Source organism: Calonectris borealis, chromosome 26 (genome assembly GCF_964195595.1).
Source record: "Calonectris borealis chromosome 26, bCalBor7.hap1.2, whole genome shotgun sequence".
NCBI classification, from domain to species: domain Eukaryota; kingdom Metazoa; phylum Chordata; class Aves; order Procellariiformes; family Procellariidae; genus Calonectris; species Calonectris borealis.
The window spans coordinates 8,413,738-8,428,483 of NC_134337.1; the positions used below are offsets into that span (position 1 = coordinate 8,413,738).

General features: G+C 41.3%; 1 protein-coding gene across 1 annotated transcript; it reads right to left on the reverse strand.

The window, feature by feature from the left end:
- Positions 1 to 363: 363 nt before the first annotated feature.
- On the reverse strand, positions 364 to 5,535 carry SIKE1 (suppressor of IKBKE 1). The gene is given in 5 exon segments (XM_075174344.1): positions 364 to 1,803; positions 2,198 to 2,311; positions 4,409 to 4,551; positions 5,112 to 5,272; positions 5,274 to 5,535. Coding segments are annotated over 5 exon segments (684 nt in total). The 5' UTR covers positions 5,450 to 5,535; the 3' UTR covers positions 364 to 1,713.
- Between the last annotated feature and the right edge of the window lie 9,211 nt (positions 5,536 to 14,746).

A 14,746-nucleotide genomic window follows, 5' to 3' on the forward strand; every position in this document is an offset into this window, starting at 1 on the left:
TCACAGATTCCATACTTGCAGATCCCGAATAGGACAGTAGCAAAGGGAACACATTTAAACTTCCCCTGCTAATTATGGCCCACTAATTAATAATAAACTCATAACTTAGTTTCCCCTTTTTCAGGCTGCACAGCAACTAGCCAATTAGAGGAACGTTAACCTACACTAGGATAATGAAGGTAAAAGTGCATCATCACAGGCATTTCAGATGACGTTAATTTAAAAGAAAAAATGCAACATTTTTGGTCATTGTAATATTTCATTCAGGCAAGGTAAAAATTAGAGGGGGTGCAAAAGGCTTGGGTACATGCAGAACAGACAGAATTGTCCCCAGGATTCAGAAAACAGAATACACTCGAAAAATACTGCCCATCAGTTTTTTTTATTCCTTCTTACACAATTTCTAATAGAAAAGGATTGTATACAAGAATACTCCTGTACAGAAATCCCTTATATCTACCAAACAATCTTGCCAAATATTCCAAACGGTTGCAAGAAAATGTCCCTTAATAAGCCCAGGAACGTAAATCACCTTCTGCATCTATCAGAATTTTCACTTTGGAAAAAGCGGCATAAAAATTTAAACTATTATTGAAAATGAGATGTTTACTGTTCTTGGAGGATTATTCTTTGATCACAGGTAAGAAAGACAGAAATCTTTATATAAAAATGTCATTAAAAATATCACAATATTGATACATTCCTACAACACTGCAACTCTTATTTCACTCAATATAGGATTCTGCAATAACTACGTAACATCTTCACTAGACTTACCTGTGATGTAACATTAAAAACACGTCTGTGTGGTTGATTTTGGTTTAGTTTTGAGGGAAACCTCAGCTCACTCTTCCTGAAGTCCAAAATGGTGGGAGGCCAAAGAGCTTTGATCTGAAAGTGCTGTGCTCTGTGCAGGGTTTGAGTGCACCGCCTTCAGATCAGAGCTAGCCAGTACCCACATACATTGGAGCAATGGGTAAAGCCAGAACAGGTTTACCCATAAAAAAAAATTAGTCAGGTATCAGTCAATGTCCTTCAAAAATGCACAGGTGTCAGAAAGGGTCATCCACTCTTGATTTTCACGCCTAAATCAAGGTAAAGTATGCTCCTTATATGAGTTACTATTTAAAGTGCTCTATTGGCTATCTGCTGTTCTCTTGATCTGCTTCCAAGCAGTTGTCCAAATAACGATGTTAACCCAGCCAAATACCGAGTGTTAGCTCTTCAAAGCAAAACAAAAGCTCTGTGTGCCCACCTTGTGCAGGCAGAGCACAATGTGTACCTACCATTTGCAATGTAGTTTTTGAATAATCTCTTATTCCTTCTATCAAATAATCACAACCTGTATTATGTTCTCTAGCTACTGACAAGGTGGATTTAAGTGCCATCTGCACAGTTAGAATTATTAACTAAAGCTCATAAAAATAACAAACGGGAGAGGAAATAAACTATCACAAGAGAGTACACATCATAAATACTTCATTGTTAAGCATCTCTATGCTGCAATTACTAAGACGGAGCAGCAATGCAAGCCTTTGCCATCAAGAGTATGTAATTTCAGAAAAATGCAGAGAAAACAGCCCACGCATTTTGAAAGAGAAAAAACAAATATACAAGGAAACACCTGAAAAAAACAGATCAAAACCCATCCGTGTAGGGTAGTTTCATAATAGTCTCTGAAGTGAAGATTTGGAGATAAGGTTATTTTGTGACCTAAGCTTCATAGTCAGGCAGATCTTCTCTCCCCACCTCAAAAGATTCTTTGCTGATTGACAATAGTTCACGCAGCTCTTTGTTTTCAAGCTGCAAAATCAATATTTTTGCTAAAATAGAAATGAGCTAATTCACAATTAAAGGACTATAGTAGACATCAGCTAATTCACAATTAAAGGACGATAATCTTTAAATAGCCCCATTCCTTCACAGCTAAACAAAACACTGATTTTGTAACATAAGCATTAATACAGTGCTAGCAAGAGGAAAACCACACCATTTAAAGCTTATCTTTTGCTTCTGGCTTCATATATGTAATACAAACACCAAGAATTTGAAAATAAACAGATCATGTTATGCATTTCCTGACCCAATCCCCAAATTTTTGATTGTTATAAATCCTTGACACATACATAGGAAGTCCAGAGTAAGTCTAGAAATTCCCAAAGCTTGATCTATCCTTAGCAATTGCATCTGTTCTTACCTCCAACTGAGCTAGTTTCTCCTGAACTTTAAAGAACTGATCATCATCGACTTGAATAGCTTTTCTCATCACCTCTCCCATCTCACATATTCTGTCTATTTGACTTCCAATTTCCTGAAAGACATAAAAGTAATATACTCAATATGTTCAGGCAAAAGCAGCAGTAATAATTTATCCCTTCTAAATCACTTACTTTCATTTTCTTTATTTTGGATTATTTTCCTGTTTTGAATTTTAACCCTTTCCTCCCAAGCACCTGCAATCCTTTCTAATCCTTGTATAATATTTAAAGATAAAAACATGCACCTTATTGTCCATTATCATGAGTCATCAGTGAAAACAGTGAATAGAATTACATCAGTCAGGAAGATAAGGCACCCTTACTTACTAAGATGGAAATAATTTCAAGTGTTACAACGACTGAGACGACAGATTCAGGTTCATGTGAACATGATTAGTATGCAGCAAATTTTATATTGCTTTATCAGAAAAGCCTGACTCTGAGTTTACAGGAACGCAGAATACAAAAGCAAATGAGTTTTCAAGACTAAGTAACAGCGTGAAGTAAACAGCCTCATCTCAGAAGGAAGCCAAGCAAGGAAACTAAAATAAATAAGACCAGAGCCTCCTGAGGCAGTTTTTACAGAATCTGTCTAGACACAACTCTAATCCTTTGGAAGATACATTTTGTTGAAGCTCAGAAATGTACATATAATGAATACTGAAAAATTCCAACATGTAATGTAGCAACAGTTCCTGTTCGAAGAACATTCCATTTCAAAATACAGTATTTAGGGAGGAACTCAAATGTGCAAACACAAAAACGTCAGTAATTGGGAAGAAGTAGCAAGACAAGAATTTGGAAGCTTTTGAAGCATTTTAACATAACATAAAAATATAAGCACTTCGGCAAATATCAGATAATGTTACAGGGTAGAGTTTCTTTTCTCCAAGTGTCAGTAGTTATTCCACTGCCTCTGGAAGATAAATGTATCAACAGAGCAGAGAACTCAGTTTTGAATTCCATTATTCAGAAAATATGTAAACCAATTAGAGCATCTAGAAGAAGCTGGAGCAACAAGAAAGATGTAGATAACTTAAGTGGGAAGAATGAATGATTTTTTTTCTAAACAGAAATATGGCTATAATAAGAATATAGGTCTTTAAAAGATATTAAAAAGTTGCTACTATTCTCCAATTGGTGGGTAGGAAAAAACTCATAGACTTAATCTGAAGTACAGGAAGATTTTGCCTAGATATTGAGATAGTCTAGGTACATTCCATCAAAGGTTCCTCCAGAGTCTCTTCAGCTTTGCATTTCCATACCATTAAAATGGAACAAAAGCAGTGCCAGAGAATAATGTTAGAAGTTTTGTTCAAATACGTCTTGATAAACAGAGCAATTCATCCACCTAAGGAAGCACTGGAAGCAAGACATTGCTACACTACTTGACTTCAGAGGACCTAAGCAACACAAAATAGAACTGATGCATTGCCACATACCAGTTCAAAGAGTTAAGCTGGCTCCAATTCCAATTAAAAACCCGTAAGATATGAGATGTCACTAAGTTAAACCACCTTGCTGTTCTCCAATCACATAAAAATGCATTTTAACAAATGCCTAGCTTAATTCATAAACCTTAAATAGAGATTTAATGTTATTATATTGTTATTAGACACCTAAACGTAAAACAGGCAGCAGTTATCAGTAGCCGCAGACTTAAGAGTTCTGAAGTCACTGCACCCAACACGGACGAAGGGACACTTTTAGGCCATTGCACAGAGTATCCGGATTTAAAAAAATTTGGGAGTGATAATTTCTTAAGAATTAAACATACTGCAGTTCACAGAGATTTAGGAGGTTCTTCTCCCTTTGTTACAATTTCTGAACAGGAACAATAACTCTGATGTCTTTGAACAGAAATCATATGCGTTAAGCTTAACCCAGGGAATTTACCACCTGGTCCATAAAGAACAAGCCTTCACCTGGACCATGAAAGGATTATGCTTTCCAGTATCCTCTGTGATAACTGTGACAACCTGTGTGCTGTAAAAGGAATAGAGAAAAAAAATACCAGCAAAGAGAGAAAAGAGTTTCACAAAATGTATTTTGGAGCAGAGTTTCATGAATGGAAACAAAGATTGTATGAAAGCAACCAAGAGACAGGGAAGAGGGGTCTCAAGCCCTCTTCTGTCCCCATCCCACCTTACCAAGGAATTATCCTGATGAACTTTCAAGACCGGTTCTGCATCTTCACCTTTTCTCCCTTGCAAAAGCTGCAACATCTGCTTTCTGTATTTGCTCATGATAAGCTCTAACGCATCTTGATGCTCCTCCAGCGAGATCCATAGCTCTGCAAAACACAGTATGTCATACAAGCAATTTTTCACAGCAATGACAGCCCAGAAGTGCTCCGTTCCAGCTGCTTGCTCGATTCGTGGTACCCCACCACTCCCCTCGACAGCGCAGCCCTGGGGCTCCGACCCCTCGCTTAGCCAGGAAGCCGTCCTGACGCCGGTACTCACGTCCACACCGAGGCACCCAGCGACGTTGACCGAAGGCAAAACAGCCGCGCTCCCCTCGAGAAGCGCCCCCCCCCCCGCCCGGGACACTATGCGCGCAGCCTCCGCCAGCCCATCGCCCCAACCCGCCGCCGGGGCCCCTCCGCACATCACCGCCAGCACCCCCCGCTCCCCCAGCACGCCCCCCACCAATTCCCCCCCGCGCACCACCCAGCTCAGCCCCCGGGGTCCCCCCAACACCCTCCGCCACCCCCCCCCGCCGACACCGACCCCGGCTCCCCACAACACGCCCCCCCCCACCCCAGCAGCGTCCCGGGGTCCCGCCAGCACGCCGCCCGCCAGCACGCCGCCGCCCCGTGCCACCGCCGGCCGGCGCGGCGGGCAGGCTCACCCCTGTTCTCCCGCTGCAGGTCGCGGATCTGCGTGTTCTCCTGCGACAGGAGCACGGGTGGCCGCAGTCGAGACGGGTCGGCCCGCTCCGCCGCCGCGCCCTGGCCCTGCTGAGACACGGCTGTCGGTCCGGCCGCCCACCGGCCTCCCGCCCGCCGCCCGCCCGCCGCCCGCTCGCACCTTCTCGGCCCACGCCGCGCCCGCCTCTCTCATGGCGGCCACGCGCTGGTGCAGGACGGCGGACTGGTCGATAAGCGACTCGGCCGCGGTGTCGTGCTCCTTCAGCCGCTCCAGCAGCGTCTTCGCGTCCGTAAGGATCTTCTCGATGGTGCAGGTCATGGCGGGCGCTGAGGCGAGCAGCGCTCCTCACCTCCGCGGCGGCCCCATGCCCGGCGGCACAGCTCCGCGCTGCCGCCGCCGGGCGCCGGCAGACACGAGCCCGCGGGCCGGGGACGCCGCCCGCCCGCGCACGCCGCTTCCGGCTGCGGCGCTCACGCCGCACGTGCGCAGGCGCGGGCCGGAGCTCGAGCGCCCCTTGACTGGCGCGCGACGGGCAAGGGCCGCCTCAGCCGCGGCCGCCAGAGGGCGCCACCGCCGCCCGCCCACGCCCCCAGGCAGCGCCGCCATCGGGCGGGGCGGGCCCGCGAGGGGAGGGTGGGGCGGGCCCGCGAGGGGAGGGTGGGGCGGGCCCGCAGGGGGGGCGGGGCGGGCCCGCAGGGGGGGCGGGGCGGGCCCGCAGGGGGGGCGGGGCGGGCCCGGGCCCAGCAAGGCCCTCGCTCGCTGGGGCGTTTTGGAAGGAGCATGCAAAGCCCTTGTGCTTTTTTTGTTGCTGGGTGGCTTTTGGCGCGGGGGGACACCAACCTCCCCGGGCAAATAGCATTACAAAGCACCCGCACCAGGTGAACGCCTTCACCCTTCTAACCCGCTTTTACTTACAGAAGCCCAACGCTGCGTTTCCTCCGTGCTGGAGCTCTTACGGGCACGCAGTTGCCAAAGCGCCGTGTGCTCAGACGCGAGACTCGGAAGTGCTCCACGACATGGCTCTGGGAGGAAACCCAGGTGGAAAGCCTCTGGTTCAAATGAACGCTGCTCTGTGTCGTGTAGTCTGTTTGCAGAAGGGCATACATCCTTGACCCAAGGGGGTTCTGGTTATCTTTTTAAATACTCCCTTAAACTGTGTGTGATAAATTCTGGGCTGAGATCTGTTGAGCTGTCATCTTATCTAATATTCTTGTTTGTCCCTTTTAACAGTAAACATCCTCTACTCAAGTTAAAATAACAAGCTTTGTAATGCTGACTTGCTCCTTTCATATTTGCTAACTAAAGCTACTGTTAGTGATCTGTGATGTCCTTGATGCTTTGCTTAACTTTGTGCCACAAAGCTTTTTTTTATTTAATATTACCGACTTTATTAATAATGCTTTCAACATTAATGTTTTAACAGGACTCCCTTTGACTTGAGTCATTTTTCAAGTTTAAATCCCCATTCAGAGAGACACGTAAGAAAAATCTAGGATGCTTTATCAGATAAAAGTTTCTTTATGATCCCAGAGATAATCAAGCCTAGTGCAGAAGTGCTGAATAAGGTAATTTTATGTAAACGACAATTTTAAAACATTCATACAATCCAGAGAAGAATAAAGTAAGCAGCTGCATTTGGAGTATGTAATCAGAGTCAGATTAATTAGTAAAGTATGAGATATATTTTGCAAATTTGAGAAATGTAATGCTGTTTTATAGTAACTTGTGTGGAACTAAAGGTCTAGACCATGCTTTATAACATGTTTTACCTTCTGGTCCTTCCTTATTTTTCTTCTTATTAGAGAATACTAAAAAGTTAAGGCAACTTGTCAGAATTCCTTTTTCATAATGGGTGATTCATTAATATTTGGAAAACTGACAAATATTACTGTGTTTACCACGCTGGTTATGGAACAAGTTGGCAAAAGATTGTCCTGTCCTAAGATAGACATGACATCCCTAAGTTGTAGCCAATGCTCGTTTCCCCTGTTCCACTGTCTGTCCCCCTTATTATATCCTCAAATGACCCTACCTGTGCGGTTCAGCACCTACTGTTGCTTCACTCTGCCTGTACTCCCAATGCCCTGGCTGCCTTGAAAGCCTCTGCCAGTGCATCAATTTTTGGAGAGCCTTTGAGCAGCCACAAAGGAGTGATATAGGCTACATGGAATGATATAGGTGTTCCAGTTCAGTATTGTCCCGTTTTTCACCTTATTCAACATAAGGAAGTTCTGTGAAATCAAACATGCAATCTCTAAGGTTCCACTTAATTCAGCTTTAGAGCGAGGAGGCACTCAATGAGCCATTTAGAAATGCAGCACTGGAAATTCCAATTCACATCGACTAGGAAGTCAGCTAAAGGAACAACCTGTTTGTGCAGCATGAAGGATCATTACGCCTCAGCAGAAGCTGCACCTGGATTGTATGTCTGAGTCTCTGGCCTGTTCTGTTCCTTGCCTTTACGCTTATGATTTACTACTCGCTTTTCCCCGGCTTCAGAAGTGACATCCTGGCCCTTCATGCCAAGTAGAGACAAGCAAGGGAGATGAGGGCCAGCACTGCTATATCAGACTTTCATTCCAGGATCGGTGCAGTCCCTCTGCGGGATTCTGGCTGCTTGAAATAAAATTGCAGAATGAGAAGAAGATGGAGTCCACAATACTATCACCACACAGCGCTTAGTCTTGTGTTCTCACTCAAGGATGTGGCTCACCCCCTCTCCAGCAGATCTTTTGACACAGAATCATTTGTTCAACTTCCAAAGGACGGTAGATTAAGCTAGTGTGGCGCCAGGACACAGATCGGATCCCAGTAGGACAAAGCTCCTTGATTTAAATGCTGGGAACGCTCGTCACCAAACTTCTAGGATGTAGCAATAGAGCTTACACAAATCAACGGATGAGTATTTTCTGAGTAGTGGTGTCTTATAATTCCTTTGGCTTATCACATCAATTCTGTATAAACTGAAGAGAATGTATAAATTTGGCCTCTCAAACTTTTTAGTGTTTAACTTCAATTCGATTAAACACTTATGTATGTGTACAAAGTGAAAAATGAGGTTACAAGAGGTTAATGCTTTAATGCTTTTAATAACTCTCAACCACATGGCTGTATTTTGTCAAACAGAACATGGATTTGCTCTAGCAGGAAAGTATATGCTAGATAGAAGCATATTGAGGCTCTCCAAAACAGCAAAGCTGCTACAGAACCAAAACCATTTCTAGGCCATCTTTGAAAAATCATAAATACTATTTCTGTGATGGAATAAATACATAGCATTCCCGAGTACAGCTGAGGAGGTTCTTGCTCACAGTAGGAAAATCAAAAAAGAAAGAAATCTAGACAGACCAAAAGCACAGAAAAAGTGATTAAAGAGACTGGTAACAGACACAGCACAGAATCCTGAGTACAACATAGTATCTGTAAACCTGGGACGAGTTCAGGCATCGGTACTGAGGATGTTAAAACAATGTGCACCAAGTAATGGCCATAACTTATCCAGAAACTGGCAGTGGACTAAATGATGGATAATAATGCACAGAGGAATTGACCAGTAGAAAATGGCAACACCTGTGACAGACTGAGTGGCATCTAAATGCTGGAAGTAGATAAAAGAATAAAGGGCAAAGTCCTAGGATAACTCTTTGGTTTCGGGTAAAATCATGTTAACCGTAAGTGTGGTCAGCACACTTTGAAAGATTTTGTCTGAGTCTCTGAAAGTGCAAGTCTCACATAGTAATGCAGCAGACATGAGCTTTTCAAAAGCTGAATATGGTATTTCTCACTTCCACTACAAGTGTCTAACAGCCAAATATTTCAGCAGCTACAGCTTGTTTAAAAAGCAAAAGACTCCTCTCTCACACCACACACCCCAACACTTTTTGACTGCTTGCTTTTAAAATTAAGTGATGGTGTTAACACAATCATCAGCTACTGTCACAATTTCACTGGTATTGCCCTCAACAAAATCTGTAGCACAGACTCACAGACCAGGAGGCCAAGTGAATCCTCTTCTTGCACTTCCTAGCCTATACTTCAAGGTGATTTACTATTGCATAAAACAGAGCCGGCCTGTGACAAAAGTTATTACCAAGAAACTCAGTCTTATTGTTCGTCTTAATTATCCTGCTTTGATAAATCTTGAAGAGTCACCCATTGCACCACAGCATTTACATTTATGAGTCTAATATTCTTTTTACTATTAAAACAAATGTCCTTAAGATGGAATCCAGGATGGAAAAAAGGGAAAACATTATCATTGATAAATGGATATATCCAGCTCTTTCAGTCTCTCAGTAGCAAGACTCCACTGCTGATAAAATGCTGACCAAGGGATTCCACAATAATTATTTTGTAATGCTTAATACAGAGTGTCAAGATACTCTGCTTTATGGAAATCGGGTCCAGGACTTGGCTTCTCTTTGTTGTACCTAAAAAGAAGTAGAGTCATTTAAGAACCTCAATGCTTAAAGTTACAAGTATTCTCTATGAACTATCAATTCTGAGGTCATTGCAGGAGATTGTAATCAAGCTTTAGTTGATATCTTTACTTTCTTCCACATTATGCCTTGCTGAATACTGATGCACTGGAGCATTTTATTGGCAAATCTTGGTCTTCCTGCCAAGGGGAAACACACAGATTTGGCACAGGGTATTGAAAGGTGGAGATCTAAGGAATCCCATACATTTTGTTAGTGTTGAATAGATGGGCTTATTAGTACCCATTCTACCTTAAGGTAGTGGGACTGCCCTGCATACCAAGCTTAAGAGAATGCACAGAAGGAACAGGAACATTTTGTAGGCTGTCTTCAGATTTTCAAGTAAGTTTAAAGCAGTTTGGCTCTTTCATTAAAATTCAACGTAAGTCAAGTGTTTAGCTCTTCAAGATTTATGAAAAGCCTGTAAGCAAATGCATAGTGAAACTAACCAACAACTTAATGATTAAGGAAAAAGATCAATCTTAGAAAGATCAAAATTGTTCTTCCTCTCTGGTCTCATATGGTCTCCCTTTATTTCATACCATGAAAGCATTTAAGAACTTAATGAGAACTTTCATCTTCTCCTGAGTTATTTCTCTTCTAATTTGACTATGATGATTTGTCTGATACATTTGATGCAAAACAGAGGAGTATTTATATTATCTAACACTAAACCAACTGAATGAACACATGCTCTAGAATGCTAAATGTGAGCTGTTCTCTGTATAGATCCCCCTGTCACCCCTTTTGCGGGAACAGTTGAATAATTTCATATTTGAACACTGTATAAATTCAGGTTGAAAGGTGCTGCCTCATGAAATTTCCCTGGGTAGTCTCACTTCATTCCTCTGCTGAAACATACAGTTTTGCTCTGTAAAGACTATTTTTCTTTAATTTTTGCAAATAACTGTACTGCTTTAAAAAGCTACGTGTAGGGAAGATAAAAGTTTTGCAAACCAGTGCTCAAAGGAAATGACACACAAACCTTGTTGCTTGAAGCTACAAAAATGAGTATATGTTTAAAACCTACAGAAGGGGGGGAAGTACTGGGTGAACTTGTAGTACAAATAGCATCTTTTTTTTATGTTTTGTTTCATCATTAAAAGTATTACACTGGATCTTAAGCACTCCAGTCTGGCTGGGGCCCCATCCAACAGAGACCATACATGTATGCAGAAAAAGATAATCCCTGACCCAGTATACTCACATTCTTAAGTTTCAAGTGAACCAACCAAGGTTCTCTCTCTGCTGCAGGCAAAATAGGCAAATAATGACAACAAAACAAGCATGTTTCTCAAAATTCTAGGTTAATCACATTTTAGGCAAGTAACAACATAAAACAAACCAAGTCATCTTTGACAGACAATCCCATGCCTCTCCTGTTCTTTGCAACCCTCCTCATAACTGACGCCTATATACAGTTTAGTACCGTTCCCACACAGGCTTCCTTTGCCTGTCCTCAAGTTTTGCATCCAAATTGTTTGTGAATGTGCTGAATATAACGAGGGACAATTTTCTACTACTATAGGTTCCGGACCTGATACTATCTTGGAACATGTGATCCAATAATCAAAACCACCACATACAACAGGTATGCATCCTATTCAAATTTCATCTTTCTCTCTGTTGAGAGTCAGGAGTGCAAGATAAAACCGACCTGCAAAAATGTTAGTCATGAGGCTTTGTGCCGTTCCTCACCCAGGGCTGAGGTTCATCCATGCCATGCAGAAAATCCTAACAATGCCAGAACCACTGCACCTTTTGAAGATTAATAAATAATCCAGAAGTGAGAGTGAACAGAAAGCTTGCAGTTTTTTCATGAGTTCCTTAACAAATTGTAAATGCAAGTAGCTCTCAGAACACAAAATTTTTGGCATGTACTTGTCTGCCAGTGTATTTTATGACTCTAAAACATTTTATTTCTCTAAAACAAAAATAGGTAAACATTAAGTTAGATCATTTTAGTACATAAGCTGTGTTGCTAATACTCAACTTTAATATTGTTCAGAACAGTTTAATCCTATAAAGAAATAATCTATATTTCAATATAACCTTTAACTCACATATAACAACAATTACTGTAACTAGCAATTAGTTTTCCAAAGGCTCCCAACTGTTTAGTATTTGACTCTTGCTTTCATCATTTAATGATTTACAGTAATGAGCTGGAACATCAGTATTTTGTACTGAAACAGCCAAAATAGTTGTCCAGGCATCATTGCCCTCATGTGACAGATCTCAGATGTTTTTGTGAAAAGTTAGCCAAAAGCAATAGACAATGCCATCACTTCTGTTTCATTTTTACTGAAAAACAACAACAAAGTGACCGTAATGACTTGCAGTCAGAGCCTCAGTAGCTTTTGAAGGACTGTTACTTTGCTGAGATTCTGCTCTTTGTTTAAGTTTTGTTTGACAAATGCTTTATAAATGAGCAGAAGAGGTGGTTTATGTTTCATTAATGAGGCTGATAGTGGTTAATTACTGAAGTTACGTAAACAATCCAATACCAGATCAAGCCGAACGGGTCAGTTATGTAGAGAAGATCCAGCTGGAGTAGATATGATTTCCTTTAACTATTCAGATACCAAACAAGTTACAGAGATCTAGAATCTCTAGTTCAGATGAATTCTGCTTAGTTTGAAAATGAATTCTCTCAACGGGTATCGATCTAAGGAAGCTCCTTCTTGATTTACAGTTTCAGCGCTCATCAAATTCTTAGACCTAACTGCATAAACGCAGACATTCTATGTAGATTAGACTACACAGAAGCTCACAGTTTACACTAATGATGGAAATGAGGCTTCAAAAGCGGTGCAACGCAAGGCAGGTCAAACCGATGTCATCAGGTCTGATTATTTTCTATGGAAAACATGTCTGTCCCTTATTCTCCACTTCAGTGACACTTCTGAATTTTGGCTCATGACATGAACTTGTTCAGCTAGTATTTTCAGGCCGTATCTATGAGTAACATTTTGTTTACTCACCTCTAGTAAAGCATGCTTGAAGTATATGATTATTTCCTTTGCTCATGGGACTAGGCATGTTACTGATCAGAGACTTTATCAGTGTTTTACAAAATTGATGTATGTAAGGAAAAATAACAGAAAATAGAGCTGGAAGAGATCTCAGAAGTCCTTTCTCCTCTGTTACAGATGAAAATAAGTTGGAGAGAACAATTTGTAAGTTCTATCAGGTAGCCCAAACTGATCTTCAAATCATCCAGTGACGAAGATTGTACAGGCAACTTATTCCAGTGCTATTTTTACCACCGTAATTGCTTTCCCTAGTATCTAATTTAAATCTTCCTTACTCCTAAATAAGCTTTTTATTTCTTGATTCTTTACAAGCAAGGAAAAGAGTTTATTTTCCTCTTCTTTGCAGTGGTTCTTTATGTGACTTAAGTGGGCTCTCAGGTCTCCCACTTTTATTGTCATGCTAAGCTTTGAGTAGGGGAAGTGATCTCCTAAAATAATGTAAATATATGTATTCAACATGGACCTGTCACCTGGTCTGAATCAATGCATGACAATGCAAAATAGTTTTATTACCACAGCTATGAAGATAGCATGTGGGTTGGAGTAAATGACCATGGGCTAATACTTAATGTGGCACTGCAGTCAATTTCTACTACAACTAAGTTTTAGGTTCTTACATACTTATTTTAGAAATTGAATTTACTCTGAATCCACTAGGTTTTATAACACTGAACAGAATGGGGATTAGATACCTTCTAAAAACCTGGGCTTCCAACTTAAGTTTCCCAAAGTCAATAGGCTTTAAATACCCACACCCCATAGGTACATTTGAACAGCTTACCAGTAAGGTATCTTCTATCAGAAAAAGTCAGTAGTATTTAAAAGCTAAAGGCAGTATTTCACAAACCTCTGCTTGTTTTTCCAACTTTCACGAGAAAGGCTGAAAAGCTGGATGAAAAAGCCAATGGTATATGTGAAAGAAATGCTGCTATGAAAAAATCTTAGTTCTGATAATTGTAAATTCTTAATTTTTACCACTGAAGTTTTTTTGACATCTTAGTAAGTTGCTGTATAAGGCTGCTTTTACCAGAAGGACAAATGCCGATCATAATTAAACTTACAAGATCATTATCTTTGTCTCTACTGCATAATCTATGCATTCCAGATTACGGATGCAGCGCATTTGAAAGCTCAAAAAAACCCGCAAGATGCTCAAATAACATCTGTGAGTCAGTCTTTTTTGTTCTTGAAAGCCAGATTCAACCATTCCCCCTATGGGAAAAGCCTAGGGAATACAAATATGACTCTCCTTTGAAGGGTAGTGTGAGTTTGCTGTGTATTGTGCCACAGATCCGTGAAAACCTATTGTCCCTAAAGACTATTTTAAGTGACTTTGCAGTAAGATAACCAACAGGAAATTAGTTTTTCCCTTCGCCATCTAATTCCATGAAGTATACAACAGAACCATTTTTTCCTGAGGTAAATCGAGAATTGCTCTTAAACAGAAGAAAAGTGACCTCCTTCTGGAGTTAATATGTTTGCAACCTACTGTGCATATTAGGGAGCAAGTATAATGACACGATACCTAACAAGAAAATGCCCCATCCAAAAGATCACATCTTGTATCTAGGAAATTACGAAAACCTCAAATTGTAAAGATTAATTTATTAGAAATTATTAATAATGGGAATACTTGTTTTTTTAAGAATGAAATTTTGCTAAATTAGTGGCAACAAAAGTTGCTAACAACCATTTTCTGTTATGGGGGCATGCATGAGCCCTGTCTGTGCTGCATCAACACGGGTATGTCAGAATTAGAATAGGGAGAACAAGGTAAGTGTTTTGTGTTTGGAGATACTGGCCTAATCAAGTGTTTCCAAATTCAATTACTATGTCATGTAGATATCTCCAAATAATACTATAGCAATATTTTCTCTGCCCAGGAAATGAACATTATCCATTAACACTCAGACACGTCAATGCTAAGCAATCAAAATGGGAGAATTTTAAATTCTACCAAGAAAGCAGAATATTTAGTAATTGGACAGGGAGAACCCTGGGAAACAGTGACGTGAGGGTCCCCATGGCCTCTGTCCCCGATGACCCAGTTATTATTTGATTTATGTGGACTTGCAGCTGCCCTTGCTTCGACCCCAGAAAAG